The 19,530-nt window shown below is 45.0% G+C and overlaps 1 protein-coding gene across 3 annotated transcripts in view; it reads left to right on the top strand.

The window, feature by feature from the left end:
• LDB3 (LIM domain binding 3) overlaps positions 1 to 19,530 on the top strand; it is a 197,083-nt gene that overhangs the window by 173,819 nt on the left and 3,734 nt on the right. For all 3 annotated transcript variants that reach the window (XM_084845328.1, XM_084845330.1, XM_084845327.1), the window contains 4 exons: positions 1,547 to 1,686; positions 13,882 to 14,200; positions 16,635 to 16,815; positions 18,394 to 18,514. In XM_084845328.1, coding sequence (XP_084701454.1) covers positions 1,547 to 1,686; positions 13,882 to 14,200; positions 16,635 to 16,815; positions 18,394 to 18,514 — 761 coding nt within the window. The remainder of the gene's footprint in view (positions 1 to 1,546; positions 1,687 to 13,881; positions 14,201 to 16,634; positions 16,816 to 18,393; positions 18,515 to 19,530) is intronic.

Raw genomic sequence — 19,530 nt, 5'->3', positions numbered from 1 at the left:
GGGTGGAGGGGGCCCTTGGCAAAATGCTATCCAGTGGAACCACTCCTATGAGATCTAGCTATTTTCCCTTGCTCAGTGGATTCATTGCTCCCAGCCCTGGCCCAAAGTCTCTCACCACCTGAGGCAGGAGAGAACACATGATGCCACCACATTGCATCCCTCCCCCCGCCCATTGCTGCATTTGCTACATTGTGCCCCCTCCTCTCACTCCCAATGAAGTTGCAGGAGCAAGGATAGGGCCTTCTCAGTAGTGGCCCCCCACTTGTGGAACTCTCTTCTAATTGATGTCGGCCAGGCTTCATCATTTCAGACCTTCAAGACTTAACCTGTTCAGCTCAGCCTATAATTTAGTTGGGACTTCATTGGGTGCTACCCCACTTCCCCTTACCTTTGCCGCTGCTGCCATGTTGGCTCTTCTAGCTGCAGGGCTCTCACAAGAGCTCAGCAACCTCTCTCAAGAGCCCCACAGCTGCTGCTTCCAGCCACACGGCTCTCCATAGAGCTGACACACAGCAAAGATGAAGGCACATGACAAGGGAAACAGAGGGCAGGCGGCTGCTCCAGACAGCCCTGTCAGCCATACTCTCACTGCAGCAAATGCCATAGCAGGAGAGTGGCTGGCAAGGCTGTCCAGAGCACCTGCTGGAGGTGGCAGGGTGGCAGCAGGCCCCCTTGGTTGGGGAGCAGTACAGTTCACCACTCCTTCTGCTCTGACACCCGATGTGGGTAGGTCATCCTGCTCCACAATAGTGCCAGCCCTGATTGGTCCCACTAAAGACAGTTCAGTTGAAATGAGACTCCTCTTGTAGCTACTGTGAATCACTGTCTTCTGTGTCAGGGGTGTTGAACCTCTTTTGACCCAAGAGCTAAATTCCACTTTGGAGAAGCTTTCAAACAAGGCCAATGGCAAAATGGGCAGGGCTAAAATACCAAAAATACCAGCGTCTTTTAGTGTAAAGCTCCTGTTGCCAGTAACTAACCTTAGTAGAGGCATTTCAAGCTTTTAGAATGGGGGAAAAAACACAGAAAAGCCAGGAAACCACCAAATGGTGGTCAGGGGTGTGGCCATTTGGGGAACCCTGGATTTACCCCCTGGGCCTGAGGTTCCGCACTCCTGTTCTGTGTGCCTCAGATGTGACTTTTCTTCCATTTATGTCAGTGGACAGTCACCAGACAAATGCCACCCATTTTATGTGTCTTCCCTGGAATCTGAGCAACGAACATCTTCCCATTGGGCTCTCACCTTCTATATGGGATAGCTTGACAACCCCTGAGCGCTTTGATGTAATAAATGTTTTACGGATATGCTAATAGCAACCTAACAGTTTTATTTCTCCTTGATTAAACATCTGTTACTAACCCACTCTTTAAAACGCAAGTCATAGAAGTGCGCGCCAGCTGTGCTGGGTTTTTAGGTAATAAACTCTTTCTCTGGGGCTTCCAGGTAGTATCTCACAACATGCTATGGAAGCCATCATTCTCCAGATGTTTTATCAATGCTCTGGTGTATGTGCATGATGTGCTCATAGCTTTGCTTTGGTTTTAGAGGTCCAGGCCAGACTTATGCATCAGCACCGGCTTCCCATGGCCCAGCTCCTTACACAAGCTACAGCGAAGCCCCAGCTCCTGCTCCCAAACCCAGAGTTGTCACCACTGCCAGCATCAAGCCTTCAGTCTATCAGCCAGGTAAGGAGGCTTCAGATGGCTAACAGGGGACTGGCCTTTACTACATCAAATAGAGCAAAGCAAAACAACAACAACAACTTTAAGGAAAAAATCAATACTCCGCTGTGTGTATATGACTGGAGACCAACTTTTTTTAAAAAAAATATTTTTACGTAAATGGTTTTTGGTCCAGGTTACTTCATCTGTGCCACTCTGAAATCAGCAAAGACCCTATTTTGTGAGCCCGCCTGTAAGAGCAACTAGGCTGGCAGGAGCAAGGATAGGGCCTTCTCGGTAGTGGCCCCCCACTTGTGGAACTCTCTTCTAATTGATGTCAGCCAGGCTTCCTCATTTCAGACCTTCAAGACTTAACCTGTTCAGCTCAGCCTATAATTTAGTTGGGACTTCATTGGGTGCCTTTGGGCATATGGCGCTATCTGGTTTTAATTCTTAATTTTGATTTTATCATTGTTTTTTATTGTCAAGGCAAACACCTTGAGATAGTCTACCCTAAAAAGTGGCTTACAAATCTTTCAAAGAAATCAATAATCCCAATAACTCCTATCTAACAATACAAAAAGTAAGGGTCTCACCCAATTTTGATCCCCAGTGACCTAGAGTTTGGGGGTCATTTCATATATTGCATTTTTAGGTTTATTCCTAATTATATGCCTGAAAATGTAATATGTGAATGTGAGAAACATTTTTTGGCCCTGGGAGGACAGTTCGGCATGGCTGGGTGTGGAGGTTGCACTCTTTTAAAAAACAACAGCGGCAACAGGAGTTTCCTAATGCCTTGGGGGTCCTGCCCATCTGCAGAGAATCCCTCTAGCCCTCTCCCTTCCTCCATTTTTGTGCCCAGTTTGTCCACATGTGGAGTGCCCACTTTACTAATAGGGAAATGGCATCTCTAAAGGCAACAGCTCAAGGTCCGCCTTGAAAAACAAAGGCTGTTTTTAAAATGCTTCACTCCAAATCATTGAGATAGGCCCATCCCTGGTGGTACCAAATACCTGTAAGAGTTCCTACACTGCTTAGTAATTGTTTGATTGCCTTTCATTTACATTTAACGCATATGTGCACATTCCTGCTGCTGGAGCCAAATTGCTTTTTTCAGAACTCATTCAGAATCATTATATACAGGGAGGCAGATTGTAGTTTTCCAATCGAGTCACTAGGTGGCAGGATACCCTAGTTATTTCCTAGTGTTCTCAGATCCTGAGGACATGTACAGACAGACAGCTATTTCAGCTCCCAGCGAGCAGGATAGGAGCCAATTCAAACGCATGCTGGCACTCATGTGGTACAGCCCTCTCCGGTGACCATACCAACTTAGAAATGGACATGGGTCCTTCAACCTGATGGGTAAGGCCTGGTCTATATATGCATCAGAATGACATGGCAATGAGGCAGTAGAGTCCTGGAATGGTAGAACAGACTTCACTTAAGACTGTAAGCAGGAATCAGTTTGTTTAGCATTCTCAGATATAGATTTAGAGTTTAAGAAACAAAAAAGGCCCTGAAAGTAGAAAATGAACATAGCAAGGAGCAAGTTTGGCTTCAGCCTCTCATGCTGATTTGCTAGTTTTTTACTTACATGGAGATGGGGGGGTTGTTTTTACACAAGGAAAAACATTAAAAATGGCATTCCCCACCCCCAGCCACAAGTGGTATTGCCCACTCCAACACTTCATTCTGTTGTACGTGTAAATTAAACTACAATTTACTACAAGAAGGGAAAATTTGACCTGGAGGCACTTTCAATTAAGCAATTCCCACAGTGTGCATTCCGAGAGGACAGTACCATGTGAGCACCTCCATGTTTGAAATGGCTCTAAATGAGAGAATTCGAAGGTAAATTAGATAGGTTAAAAAAAATGACATCCCCACCACATTTGAATAAGTGGAGGTACTTGTTATTGTCACATACATACATTCATTCATTCATTCATTTATTACATTTGTACCCCACCTCTTTTTCCTCCTGCAAGGAACCCAAGGTGGCTTACATCCTCCTCCTCTCCATTTTAGCCTCACAACAACAACCCTGTGAGGTAGGTTGGGCTGAGAGTCAGTGACTGGCCCAAAGTCACCCAGTGAGCTTCCATGGCCGAATGGGGACTAGAACCTAGATCTCCTGGCTCCCAGTCCAACACTCTAGCCATTACACCACACTCGCTCTATGAATTTAGGCTTCAGTTCTATGCACAGTTCCTTGGGAGTAATCCCCATTGAACTTTTGAACATGCTTAGAGCCAAACTGTTGAACTAATCATGTTGCATGTAGCTGAGGGTTAACTTTTTTTTTTTACTCTAGTGTAAGTGCAAACAGCCCTGATTCAAATTGGGGCCATGGTGCGCCAGTTAGGGTGTCCAACACACATGCACCCCATTTGCTTCCCAACAGTATGCCAATGGAGACTTTTTTCTTTTGAATTTCTGAAAGCAAACAGAGGACGGGGGAGATATAATCCTCCCCTTCTCATGCTCTGTGCTCCCGATGTGAATCAGGGCTACGCTTCTACTAGAGAAAAGAAAAAGCCATGCCTCAGCTGTATGCTGTGCAACTAGCATTAACAGTTTGGCTCTTAGAGCTGTGCAGTAAGACTATCAGAATTTCTGAGATTCTTCTTCAGAAATAGATATTCAAATAAGACTAAACTGAAAGAGAGTGGAATAGGCCTGACCCAATAGGAAGCTATGCAAGAGCACTTAGTACAGGAATGTGCCTCTTGCAGGTTCATGCGTAGCCAAGTTTAGGCCGCTGGGCCCTGGAACGCTTGGAGAATAAAGGCATTTGTCACGGACAATAACAAACACTATTCTCCATGTTAAAACATTAACCAGAGACCAGGAGCTTCTGTCATGGAAATTGGGATCCTGGTTCACAGCATGAAAACTTGTCAAGGCCGTTGTCAGAGATGACCTGGGGGATACAGAAACACACCAGAGCCAGGAAGACCGTAGCCCCCTTCAGTGGTTTTCATCCACACATTCAAACAGGGCGTGTTGAGACAGCAGGGCCGCATTCTCTGGCTCCATCCCAATTCGCCCCACCGGCTCCACCCCTGACCTTCACACAGAGAATCCACCTTGGGACCTTTGGCCTCAACGCACAATTGTCAGGGGTGGAGCCAGTGGGGAGTTGGGAGTCAGGCGAGCGCACACATGCTCGTTGAATGTTTGGAGGAAAACATCTGATGGCAGCTCGTGCTGCTTGGGCAAGGCCCCAGGCCAAACAGAAGCCTTTCAGAGCTCTTCCTGTTCAGGAGGGCCCTAGGGCCAGCATGGCGCTTGAAAGTGTTTCACTACCAGGAAGATGCCCCAGTCTCTAGACTGTTCTGAGAGGGCAGCACACAGGGAAGAACCCGGTGTGGTGAGCATTCCAGGCAGTGCCTGACCTGACTTCTTGAGGAATGTCATATTCCATGTTTTAAAGAAATATATCCCTCATATCTGTAAAGATAATGTTGTCTTCACCCCAACCACTGGAACAGGGGCATGACAGCAATGCAAGCTAGGCTAAGGGTAGTGGATGACACAGCTCTAGCCACCAAAGGCCTGGACTCCAGCACTGACCCCAGCAACCTCCTTGTAACAGCAGAACTACTTGAGAATGGCTTCTCTCCTCATTCAGACTTTGAACCACCCATATTGCCTTTTACTTCTTTCTTTCTTTCTTTCTTTCTTTCTTTCTTTCTTTCTGGCATTTATAGCCCAATTTTAACGTAAGTCTCAAGGCAGCTAACAAAAAAATCACATCATGTTAAAAACAATTTTTTAAAACCCCAAGTAATAAATAAAACAACAGATGAAAAGGCAAGAGTGATACAGCAGCTAAAAATCCATAAAGTAGCATTAGTCAATCCATTAAAGTGGAAACAGTTCTCAAATGCCATTAAACCCCCAAGAGATCAAGGCTGACTTCACCTGGCACCTAAGAATATTTTTTAAAGTGCTGCGAAAACATGCACGGGGGGTGGTCCATAATGTGGGTGCCACCAGAGAGAGGACTGTCTCTCAGGTAGCCATCCAAGGACTTCAGAAGATCTTAGGGGGCAATCCTATGCATGTTTAGACAGAAAAAAGTCCTACAACTCACAGCATTCCCCAGCCAGCAGTTTTTGTTTTTGTTTTCTGTCTAAACATGCATAGGGCTGACAAGCAGGTTTGTGTGGGAGAAGACAGTGGGCCCATCTACACCCGGCTTTTACTCGGGGGCAGGTGTGAGTCGAGGTCCCTCGTGATAGATGCCACAGTCATGACTTTGCAGCCATCCATGGTTTTCGGCCAGAAAATGCGGAGTTCCAAGGAGTCGTTTTGCTGCGATGTTTTTCGTTTGCTACGGGTTTCCCTGTGCTTGTGAGCCATCTGTCCCTTCCCCAAACTGACTTCGCATTTTGCAGTGGGCATGTTGTAGGCATGCGTAGTGCCTGCGTCACTCAATGACACCCTTTTACTTTCCCCATCCCTTCGCAGCTGCGCAGTTACAGAAGCACAGAGGGGCGTTTTCATCTATTTAATCACACTTTCTCACATTTTTACAGCTTCGTATCTTTGCAACGGTTGCTTTTGGACTCAGTACCCAAGAGCCAGGGGCTGGGGGAGGACCAACATCGCTCCAGCCACCATTTCGGAGCGATGGGTAGGCATGTACCACTCAGGCTTGTGAGTGCAAACCATCGCAAGAGTCTCGGGCTGGGGAACTGACAAACTGATCGTGCGGAAATGAAGGAGCACAAAGCACCCACTTTTTACCTAAAAAGGGATGGAAAGACACAGCAGAGCCCCTCAAATACAAAACAGCCACTGAAGTGTCGCACACCCACACTCATGGGACTGCACAGCTGCACATTTAAGTATAATAGCAAAAAAGAGGGCACGGCGAGTCTGTTAGGGAAGCGTGCAGTACATTGCAAGTGTATCGCAGGGCATGCTGATTCGAAGCCGCATTGCTGTGCAGTTGCGATGGGGTGGGGGGTCAAAGCGGTGCCATATAGATGGGGCCAGTGTTTCAGATACATCATCTTCCAAGGCTAAAACCAGCAATTTGAATTGAGCCTGAAAACAAACAGGCAGCCCTGAAAGATTTGCAATACTGGCATAAGGTGTTCACAGCAGTCAGTCCCAATTTAGTTTGGCCACCTCATATTTTGTGCCAGCTGTAGTTTCTGGACACTCTTCAGAGGCAGCTAATTCCATATGGAATCCATTGCAGTAATCTAGCCTGGATGTTAATAGGGCCTGGAGGAATGTGGTGAGGCCATCTCTCTTTCCCCTCATGTAGATAAGGACATTTGGCTGACAGAGTAGCAGCATTTGTCATGGTTAGGCCTGGCAGCTGGGCTCTCCAGCAACATTTAGGATGCCATTTAGGTAGCTCCCCTCACCCCAGTCTTTCAGGCCACATGGGATTATTCCTCCAGAGTACCTATATCAGTATCTCTTCATTATGGGGCATAAAAATTAATCACAACAAATGCACTTAATTGCTTAAAAAATAATTTTAAAACTTGGATATATCCAAAAAGAGAACTTTAGACAATTCATGGAGGATAAGGCTGTCAATAGCTACTAGTCATGATGACTATATATTACCTCCAGTATCAGAGGCAGGATGCCTCTATATACTACTTTCTGGGGGACATGAGCAGGAGTGCACCTGGACATCCTGCTTGTGGGCTTTCCATAGGCAGCTGGTTGGCCACTGTGGGAAACAGAATCTTAGACTAGATTGGCTTTGGTTCCATTCACCAGGGCTCTTCTTATGTTTACTTTGCCTTCCCGCTGGCTTTGAACTAAAATCTTCATTATTCTTCCCACCCGCCAGTGGGTTCTGCAGTGGCAGCCCTACCTAGCAACAGGTTCCAATTTGGTTTAGCGTTCATTTCTTAATAGCTGTGAATACATGTTGTTGTTTTTTTTAAAAAAAATCTTTTTCTAACACCCTTTCTTACATTCTCCACTCCCATTCCATTCATTCTAATAGCTTTTATCAAATAAAATGACTAGTGACAAGAAGAGACAAACGAGACACAATATTAGGTGGCTTCCAGATGTGGCATTTATTGTGGAATTGACATGGCTCCTTCACCTTTTACCAAGGGTCCACATGATGTCATCTTCCATTTGCAATCCTCCCAGCAGTTCTGCTTCCATCTTTTTTCTTCTAGCAGAAATCCAGCTTTTTAAAGAAGGATGGAAGAGTAACACAGTCTCTATAGGCGTAGATGCTCCGAGCACTATACTTCTCTCTTTTTAAAGGGGTGTGGTTTTGATGTTGGCAGTGCCCTATCAAGCAGGTGAACCTCATAGCTCAGCCCCCATTCAGCCATTTTATCATTTGTTCATTTTTTTCATTGATTTCTTCTGAAGAACTATCCATCTCTTAAAGGGCCATCACCTGATTCTGCAGCCACTGTCTCCTCTGGCATTAGGGTGGTGAGGACTGAATCAGGGAGGGGGGTGCCCTGAGTCTGAGGGGGCTGGCAAAACCATGTCCTCTAGCCTGGAAGGCCCCAGAGTAGTAGATGATGGCTCACTAGATGACGCCTCCTCCACCTTGGAGTCCTCCTCTGGAACAGCAGAGCAGAATCAAGGCCAAAGTATATTGGCAGGACCCGCTCCAATTTTGAAAGATGATGTCCTCACACACAACACATTGGGCCAGTTCGCATGACATGGCAGCTTATCGTGGATTAAACAACTCACAATTAGCCACAGCACATACAGGGTGCGTGCGATCGCCATTTTGAATATGTGACCTCCAATCGGGGGTTGTGGCGTGGCATGTGAACCCAGCCATTGTGAGATAATCAAGGGTTAAACAATCCTCACTTAACACAACTATTAATCAAGGGTTAAGTATCGGTTGTTTAACCCTTGACTAACCCACAATGGCCGGGTTCACATGATATGCTACAACCCCCAGTTGCCGGTTGCATATTCAAAACAGCGGCCACATGCACCCTGCATGCTGTGTGGCTAATTCTGTGTTATTTAGCCCACGATAACTCAATTCATGATCACTCTACCTTTCACATCCTATGCTATGTGGCTGTGGCTTAACGTAGTGGCTAAGAGACCGAGCTATAAATTTATTTACTTACTTACTTAAAACATTTGTACCCTGCCCTATGTCATTAAGATCTCAGGGCGGCATACAGATAAAATGAATTTAAACAGCATAAAACAATAATAATTTAAACAGCTAAAAGCATATTAAACCATTAAACAAGCTAATACCAATTAGAAAATCTAAAACAATAAAACAGTTAAAACAGTATGCAACTTTAGGGAATTCAGTTAGCCCTCAAAGGCTTTGGTGAAAAGCTATGTTTTAACTTGCTGCCAAAACAAAACCAACGTCTGCGCCAATCAGGTCTCCAAGGGGAGGGCATTCCACAACCAGGGTGCCACAGCAGAGAAGGCCCTGGTTCAAATCTCATCTCTCATGAACTCACTAAGAGGCACTAGGCCTACCACACTCTCTTGACCTCAATTCCCTCTGCCCATCTGCAATATGAGGGATAATAATACTGACTTACCTAACAAGGTTGTTGTAAGGATTACAACTAGACAGTGCATGAGAAGCACTTAAAACACTTGGAAGTGCTATACAAATGGTGATGATCCAACTCAGTCAGACATCTAGATCCTCTTGCTATTAAAGTCTAGTGAAATGCTCACTGTTATGATGTACTGGATGTTTATGGATACAGGAAGAGACTGTATGTTGTAGGAATCCCTGGTGGGGGCACAGTTACACACCTACTCACTGGGTTCATCTTGGTAGAGGTCAGGCCATGTATTGAGTAGGTTTCTGCCACCACCACCCCACAAAATAATATTGTCTCCCAGTATAACATATCACCCTTCCCTATAACACAGACTAGTAGCCATTCACTTATATTGGAAAAAGCAAAGGAAACTTAAGGAAACTCTCAGGCTAAAGTCTAAAACTCCCCCCACCCTCAGCTCCTCCGTTGAGAACAAAGCTGTCAGTGACTCCTTGGATGGAGTCCATTTGCTTTATTCTGTAGAACCGGGGTGCAGAGCCTCAGGCCCAGGGGCTAAATCCAGCCCATGGGGTTCCCCAGATGGTCACACCCCTTTTCTCTGGCCCACCCCTTTCCCCCAACCACCAGCCATTTTATGGTTTCTTGGCTTTTGTGTAGTTCCGTAAAGGCTGAAAGTCCTCTCCCAAGACTTTATTACTGACAGAGCTTTAAACTAAAATATTCTGGTATTTTGGGTTTGGGGCCCTGCCCTGTTTTGCCTTTGGCCCCACCCAACACTGGAATGCAGCCCCCGAGAGCTTCTCTGAAATTGAATTCGGTCCTTGGGCTGAAAGAGGTTCTGCACCCCTGTTGTAGAACCTAAGGGCAGCCATGGAGACTTGGCCCTAGCTTAGCTTGGCCCTTTTCAAGCATTCAGTGAACGCTCATCGTGGGGTGGGGGCATGATTACTGTGGCAATCCCCACCTCTGCTGTACATGTGTTCACTTCAAAGGTATGAATAGAGCCCACCCACCTATACCATATGCATGTAGGGCTCTCTTCACATGATCAAGAGCCCAGCTTTTTCAGGTGTTGTGACTGTGCAGATAGAGTCACACACACACACACACACACAGCACAGGAACTGTATGCATAGCTTTGAAATGGACATGTGCAGATTGGGCATTTGCTGCCCACCCCAACATGTGCATTCATAGAATGTGTGAAAGGGGCTCTAGGCTCTAGCACTTATAAAGAATAATTTTGTGAGATAGGGGGATAATTTCATGTTTAAATGAGCAAGTGCTGATTCTTGAGTAGGTTAAAAAAAGAGAAAAGAGGAACTCTACCAACTCAAGAAATCACCTTGTTTAATTACAGAGTGCCAGAGGTGGGAGGCTTTTAAACTTGACAATTAGAAGTGAAATATTGCCCTCTAATTTTGACTGACTTAATAAATACTGTAAGACAGAAATAGCAGCACCCGGAGGCTTACAGTGGTTGGGGTCGGAGGGGACCTGGTTCAGAAATCTTTAAACTCTGTTTACCATTTCTGCATGAAAAAAGAAGCCCGAAGCCAAGGTGGGGGATGTCTGTTTATGATACAGTGATATACTGTAGGAGCTGCTGCGTATGAAGGAAAACAAAACAAAACAAAACACGCACAAGAAGGCTTTGTTTTAAATATAGAATAGAAGGAGGAACAGAGAATAGTTTTTTAAAGCATGTAGTTATTGCTGTATCTATTGTATTTTAAAAATATTGTCAGCCACTTTGAGGACTCTAATTGAAAAGTGGGATATAAATATATTAAAATAAATAGTAGAAGAATTTTTCAAATCTTAATTTGGTGCTCATCAGGCACCGTTAATCAACAAGAATGAGTGTCTACAAGATGCTTGTTATTGATAGAGGAGAGTCAAATTAAAGCATTTGCAGTCTCAAGTTTAGAAATCTGGTCTATGCTGCTGCTAGCCTACTATCATGCAACCATAGAATTTCAGAGTTGGAAGGAATCTTGGAGGTCATCTAGTCTAATCCCTTGCTCAATGTAAATTGCTACAATATCCCTGAGACATGGCTGTCAAGTCTTTAATTAAATATCTCCAGCAAAGAAGAGCCTCATGAGTCCTACCAGATTAGACACATTCTTTGGGCACAGGTCCATCCCAACAGTGACTAGCCACAATAGCTAAAATGGAACCTCCATGTTAAGCGGCAATGTACCTTTGAATACCAGGTGCTCGGGAAAACTAGTGGTAGAGACAATTGCCATCATGCTCAGCTTATGAGACAATTACCCCAACCACCACTGGCATGCTGAAGTGGTACAGTCCAGTTAGGACAATCCAAGTCATTTTGCCACCTGAAATGACAAGTCATCCCTCCCACTCCCCCATATACAGAAGCCAGCAGGTTTGGCAGCTGAATTTTACTTCAATACTGGCTACAGGACAGTGTCAACCACCATACCTGAGGGCAGCAGGCTAGCTTAGGGAGCACAGAGGGGAATGGCTGGAGGGCTCAGAAGGAATGGCTGGGGAAGCCAAAACGCAGCTGCCCCACTCTGCCTAATGGTTGGGCCAGGCCTGAGTCCAGTAACAAATAACATTACAGCCAGCAGTATGGGAAACGTGCCTGAACACAACTTAATTTCTCTGGCCATAGTTGAAATGTATCTTGCTCAAACACATGCCCGTCTGACTGGAATACAAGGAGAATGAAAGAACTGCTGATCAGGAGAGAAAAAGACCTAGTGGAAGGAGTCCCTGATTGTTTGGTGTCTGCAAAGGGTTAATTGCTGGTGGCTATTTCACCCTGGGCATAACAGCTGTTTGTGAATGGAGGTATTATAAGGATGGTGGTGCATAACATTAGAGCCCAGGACAATGGCGGCATTCTCAGAAAGCAGCTGAATTTCAGGAGGGACCATATAGCTACCCTATGGATCAGTAAAAACTGGGAGGAGAGGTCAGTAAGCCATCAAACAATACCACAGCTGTTCTGTCAAGCAATACTAGGGAATTTAATTGCTGCCATCAGATCAAACCAACTCTTTGGGCGGGAAACAAGCCATCTTGGAAGGAAACCAGGAGCAAGTTGGTGGGGGTGGGGAGTGGGGTGGAGGCACTGGCATTTCAGGAAGCAAGGCAAATCCCAAAGCTTTTAATAGAAGAAAAGGGACGTTACGGGGGAGTCAGGAAGCAGCGTAATAACGGAGATGAAATACTTTCCATTCCATCATTTTGAAAGAACTATGCTGTGAGATGCATGTGAGCCACAGGCCTGGCTGGCTTGGGAATTTGCCTTGACACGTTTCTTTCTGGAAAAAATCATGGTTTTGTTACAGTTGAGCACAAATCTTAACCCCTGTTCAGAGAGGAAGAGGAAATCAAACTGAAATGAAGCCATGTACATTTTTTTTTTTCAATTACTGATTGTCAAATAATATGCACACGTACACAGACATTTTTAGATTTTTAGGACATTATGAGCCTTTCTACATGAGGCTTTTATTGTGTGCTCATGATTGCTCATGCACGGTAGTTTGCAGGTCCTTCAAATGACGTCATCGTCTTCCACAGCTAGGGATGTACAGACTATGTAAAATCCACTCCGTCTGTGTTTCATGGATTGTCAGGGGTCTCTTTGTTCTGCTGTCCGCCTACGGACAGATGTGAGTAGTTTTTTTTCATCATGCAGAAAAACACACAAATAATTATGTAAGTATTTACAAAGGTATTTACGTAAGTATTTACATAATTTACCTTAGTAAGTAATTTTTAGCGTATTGTCCCCCATTCCATTCAGCACTTCCTCAGCAGAAACTTACATATTTTCCTATGAATTTATATGCATAAATTTCGGGAAAGTAAAAAAATCATCCAGAAGTCCACGAACTCCGCATGGCCTGAGGGGGTTGCTCCACAGCAGATTCCGCAGGTCGGATTCTTAAAAATCCAAGGTCATTTTAGTCCATCTCGAATTTCTCCAGCATCCCTATCCACAGCCTCTCCCGTGCTTTGGAACCATTATCCCTGGTTTCTTTTCTAAAAAGGAAAGTCTGGTATATCCTGAATGGCGCCATGAAACCCTCCATGTAATTGCGTAATTCTGCTATACCATGGCACCATCTCATGGTTGTATAATCAAATATATAGAAAGGCAGAGAAAGAAAAACCCCAGAAAAAAGCACATGTAAAGGAGTCAATCTTAATCTCGCATAGAATCTGGAAGCAGAAGCCTCGGTGAAGGTGTGGGATAAAAGCCTCATGTAGAAATGCCCTGTGTCTCAAGGCCCTTCCATATCTTGCCACTACATTCCGAACACGAGGGAAAGTAAGAACAGTTCTTCAAAAGAGTGCACGTGTGTCCACATATGCGATAACATTCTACGTGCCGCATTTCTACAAATGCATTTGTTTTTTTCTGAATGAAACCTAATTGCTGCAGTGTGACTGTAGGTGACCTTGAGAAACATAGAGGCAAAAACAGGCTAGTCGGTGGCTTTTATAGTTTGTTTGGCTCCAAAGGCCGGGGATTATCTGATATCCTTGGATCTCCTGTAGCATTTGATTTGTGATAATGGACTAGGCAGTAATTAGGGTCATCTGAGGCAGCAGTGGCTTAAAGAGAATGATTCTGGTAAATGCTGTGGTTTGCTATAACAAAAATAAAGATTGCTAAATGAAAGTTGGTTTTCCTTCCTTGCAATAGCTCCGGCACCGGCCCCAGTGTCTGCCCATACTTACGTTCCCAGCCAAGCGGAGCCGTCAAGCCGTCCTCCCTGGGTAACAGATGACTCATTCTCCCAGAAATTTGCTCCTGGAAAAACTACAACCACTGTCACTAAGCATATCCTGCCACGGGGTGCTCCAGTGCTGCCACCAACTGCCTCAGCACCAGCGTATGCCCCGCCTTCGATTCAGGCCTCCTCCCAGGCTCCTGCTGTTGCCCGGGGAACCATTCAGAGGGCTGAGCGCTTCCCGGCCAGCAGCCGAACTCCACTCTGTGGACACTGCAACAGCATAATCAGGTAAGGCCGTGGGGCTCTTCTGAGGGAGGGGGATGAGAAAGAATCCCGTCGCGGAATAATTAGTCGGGTGGTTCTCAAAGGGCAGTCTAGGGTTCCTCAGACGCTTAGGAGGCGTTTGCCCATGAAAAGATTAATAATGGTGGGTGAGCTTCCCTAGAGGAGAGCTTGTCCTTCATGATCAGTCTCCCTCTGCAACATTCAGCAACTGGAGAGTGCTAGTTGTGTTCTAGGGCATGTACTCGGTTCACGTAGGACAGCGATGAATGAAGTGTGTGGTTTAACATGCCCCAGAGTGTTCAGTAAAGTGGAAGCGGAGTGTTGTTGCGCCCATGTCCTATATAAGAAGAGCCCTGCTGGATCAGACCAAGGGTCCATCTAGTCCAGCATTCTGTAAACACAGTGGCAGCAACAGCACCCTCCTGCCCATGTTCCCCAGCAACTGGTGTACATAGGCTCACTGCCCGATACTGAGGGTAGCATGTAGCCATCAGGACTAGTAGCTACTGACAGCCGTATCCTCCATGAGTTGTAGTTTTCCCAGAGGCATCTGCTTGGCCACTGTGGGAAAAAAACGCTGCACTAGATGGACCCTTGGTCTGCTCCGGCAAGGCTCTTCTTACTGTCATTTTCTGGCCAATGTGCAGTTGTTCCTCAGCAGGTGAGCCAATATGGAAAGGGTTCCCTACAAGTTGGCAAACTGTCCATCCAGATTATTTCAGGCCCCAGGACTGTACTGTGTTTCCCAGAGCAATATTTCAGTTGTTCTGGTGAATGTAACATTTCCAGATTTCTTTCTTTTCTTTTTTTTTATCCCCAAAGGCTCCTTTACTTTATTTTATTTTTAATCATAAGGTTATTGTTTTTGCTTCAGATATTCTGTGGCCTATTTTTCCTATCATAGTCACTGTCTTTTTTGTCACAAGGTATTTCAGGAAATAACATCAGAAGTATATTGTCATTGTAAAGAGAGAGGGAATGTGAGAGTCTTTGCCAGAGAACTAGACAAATCCCGTTAGTGCTTTTGCGAGTGCGGAATAAGAGCACACGTACATCATCCACTCAGTAGGAATGCCTCACCCTCCACCCCAGTCTTCCCAACCTGGTGCCCCCTGGATGAGTTGGACTACAACTCTCATCATCCACATCCAGGCTTCTGGCTGGGAGTTGTAGTCCAACACATCTGGAGGGGGCCAGGTTAGGAAGGCTGATCTACCCTATTCTGTTTTACTCCTTGGAGCTGGTATATTCAAGTAGATCCTAATCCAGTCCTGTATTATATGGGCTTAAGTCCCATTTAAACCAGTAGAACTTAATGTGCATGAAATAGGGCACTTGAATTGTGTCCCAAGGTGACATTTCTCTGTTTTTTTGGTTAGGTTGATAGAGTGCTCTCTCCCAAAGCAACATATTTTAGAATTTTAGAAGCAACATATTAAGTCTATTTCATTCTTCCTCATAGCAACGTAGGTCAGCATTATTCCCATCTTACAGCTCAGTAGTCTTTGGACACCTCTGCAAGTCTGCATTACAAAGCTGAACTGATTTAAATGCCATCCCTTCTTTGCAAGGAATACTAATTGGGAATCATAGTTCAGGGGAATGGCTGTGAACTCTTAGGGACTATTCTTAACAAAGTGTTCTGTGGCACTGTAAAGACTAGGAAATTTATCATGACATAGGCTTTCATGGATTAGAGTCCACAATTGTAGTCCTCAGTTGGCAGAGAGAGAGAGAGAGAGAGAGAGATACACATACACACACACACACACACACACACAGATGGCTCTTGGGGGCGGGGGGATTGTAAACCGTGGGGTCAGTTGGTCCTACAATGTAAAAAGTAGACTGATCATTCAATTAAAGCTTAAAATATATGCAGAAAAAGCACAGTGACCATTTGAAACAGCAGGAACTGGTGATAATACAATCACCTCAAATTTGCTAGATTAACAGTGCAATCCTATTACACAGAAATAAGTCCCATTATGTTCTTACTCCCAAGTAAGTGTGCATAGGATTGCAGCCTTAATTGACCCCACTGTTTACATATCTTTCCTCTATACCTTTGTGTGTGTGTATATATACACATGAAGGCTACGCTTTATGCAGCTGACGAAGTGAATTGTAGTCCACTAAAGCTTGTGCCATAATATATTAATTAGTCTTTAAGGTGTCACAAGACTCTTCTTTATTTTTGCTGCAACAGACTACATGCAACAGACCATGCAACAGACATGGTCTTAGTCTGCAACTTTGCAGACTAAGACCATTTGCAGAACCTTTTTCAAACAATAATTCCCTGGATTTGTTGGAAGACGTTGCAACAGTTCAATTGCTATAAAACCAATACAAGTTTGTAGTAGCAATCTGTCCTTTGTATTTGCAACATTGGGGCAATCATATCCTGTAATTAAATGCTGGTACCATTTTATAGGGGCCCTTTCTTGGTAGCCATGGGTCGCTCTTGGCATCCAGAGGAATTCTACTGTGCTTACTGCAAGACATCCTTGGCTGATGTAGGCTTTGTGGAAGAACAGAATAGCGTGTACTGTGAGCGCTGCTATGAGCAGTTCTTTGCTCCGACCTGTGCCAGATGCCATACCAAGATCATGGGGGTAAGTCCAATAAGCAAACACAGCAGAATGCCAAAAAGGGACAGGTGATGGAGATAGGCCTACAAGGGGGAGGGTCTAAGACATGGGTGGAGAACCTCCAGAGCTTGTTGGACTACAACCTTCACCAGTCCCAGCCACCATGACCAATGGTCAAGGATCATGGGAGTCTAACAACTCCTAGACAGGTTCCCCAGTCCTGGTTTAAGTGTTTGAAAGATGGATTGTGGCCTAATCAGCACCAGAGGCCGTGTAGTTTCTGAGGCCCATCAACTGAGGATCAGTGCTGCCAATCAGTTTGTGGGCAGCACACGCTGTCCGTTTACTTTGATAGATATGTCTGTAAAGCAGTAAGCAACTTGCCTTGATTTGCAGTCTGAATGTTGTTTCTTCATGAACTCCAGAACTTAATCTAAGCTTATTTACCAGGTTGTTTTGCAAACATTCATTGAAGTGAATTAAGCTTGCTGATGATGACTCACTAATGAGACAGGCTACTACGATAATTGATGCAGAGCTGTCAACTATAGGCGAAAAGGGCAGAACATTAGATTAAATTACATAATATCTGTGTAAGTATGAATTAAAAATCTGGAAAGAGGAAGCATTTCCCATAGCACCATCTGAGCTTTTAAACAATTGCCTCATATGTAATTAGCTGTGGCCAGACCTGCAACTGGTGCATTAATTACTCCAAGCGCATTCACTCTTTAGTTTCTCTAATCATTTGAGTCTAAGGACCAAAGTACACACTTCCTTAAACATGCTTTTTAAACAGCGGACTACTTTTATTTTGAAGGAAATGCAGCCATGCAGGGGCCCCATCCAGATCAGAGTCCCATGCCCCTGGGTCCCTGCCAAAAATCTCTCCCACCTGGCTCCCATTTGCCTCTGAAGTTGCTGTGTAGCACAGCTGGCTTGGGGATTCTGGGAGATGTAGTCCAACACAGCCGGAGGGCAGGTTGGGGACAGCTAGGTTAAGCTTATAAACAATTAAATGGGCCTGGTTTTGGTGGTTTTGGTTAATAGATTTTATAATAGATATTATGAGGTACTGTCTGGACTATAGAAATGTGTTGAACATGGGACAGCCTTTGAAGATGGTCTGGAAACCTTAGTTAGCACAAATTTCTAATTGGGACTGAACATTAAGAGCATTAAGTGCTCAAAGTGCTGGTTTTGAACTCTAAAGCCCTTCATGGCTTAGACCAGCGTACCTAAAAGGAACCACTACCAGCACATGGACCTGCCGGGACAGGTGCAGTGGAGAAACTTTTGACAGGAGGAAAGGGAATCTCTCCTCGCCGCCACCACCACCACACCCCCCCCCTTACTCCTTCCTACCAGCTGATTTTCCCCCAACCCAGGTTCCACATCCATGTTTGCTAGGAGAAAGCACGTGGTCAGACAGACTTGTGGGAGAAACCCACGCGGCAAGGGAAGGGTTAAACAACCTCCCTCCCCTCCAGTTGAGGCTGGAACATCTAGTTTTTCACCCTTCACTGCCTGGCCTTACCTCTGTCTTTCAGCAATGTGTTCCCAGCACTGCTGCAGGATTCATCTGCTCTGTTTGCCTTTCAGGAAGTGATGCATGCCCTTAGGCAGACTTGGCACACAACTTGCTTTGTCTGTGCTGCCTGCAGGAAACCATTTGGGAATAGCCTCTTCCACATGGAGGATGGAGAGCCCTACTGCGAGAAAGGTATTGCACGCTGCTACTATCCCTGAAGTTCGCCAAGCAATGCTGCATAGTAGGTCAGCCACCTATTGTTCTTTCAAAAGACTCTGCATTCAAGGAAACAGCATAGTTGCCCAAGTTAACGGAACTATCTGCTATAGTGCCCCCTCTCTTCACTAACCCTCCCATTTTAATTTGTGCCCACCCTTTGCAAATGTTAACGAACGTTAACTGGATCCTCTTCTCACTCAGTCACTTTGCTGTTGTTGCCTAACTTTAGAAAACAAACAAACTACATTAGGTAGTAGGTGAAGGGAAAGACCTCTGCCTTGGGACACAAGAGAACCCTTGCCAGTTGGAGTGGACAATATCAGGCTAAATGGACAAATCATATCAGCTGGAATAGGGGCAGCTTCACTGTGTTCCTAAAAAGACAAGTGGAGAGAGAGATAGGGAGAGAGAGAAAAGCAATCATATATGGTTAAAAACAAAGTAAAGGTGGGTCCCATATGCAAACTGGGGTTTTCCAGAGCTGAAAATATTAATATCTGTTCCTCTAAAGGATTAACTGTGATCAGTTTGGGGGAGGTTGAGAGGGACCTATATGCGCAGAGGGCATTGGGGCGAACCTTTAAAACATAACGATTTCTTGAATTATTGCATTTGCAGCCACGGCCCTAATGTTACTTTACGATATGCCTTCCTCCAAAGAGCCATCCATGGTTCTTTCCACTCACCCACACAATTTTATATTCACAGCAATCCTGTGAGATAGGTTAGGCTGAGAGATACCAGCTGGCCCAACTTCACCCAATGACCATAGTGGCTGAGCAGGGATTTGAAGCCAATTTCTCCCTGATCCCAGCCTAACATTCAAACCAGTAACTCAAATGTATCAATTGAAAAGGGAAATGAGCACATCTCAAAAGCCATTCCAGAAAGGTTCACAAGGCGGGAAAGGAATTCCAAACAAAAATAAACTCAAGACTTCGTACCCAATAGATCTGTGATTTGGAGGAAAGTTAATATTGACTACATTG

Source organism: Heloderma suspectum, chromosome 3, assembly GCF_057233095.1.
Source record: "Heloderma suspectum isolate Gila_16-S chromosome 3, 16-S_ref, whole genome shotgun sequence".
Classification (NCBI taxonomy): domain Eukaryota; kingdom Metazoa; phylum Chordata; class Lepidosauria; order Squamata; family Helodermatidae; genus Heloderma; species Heloderma suspectum.
This window is presented reverse-complemented; position numbering and strand designations above follow the sequence as displayed.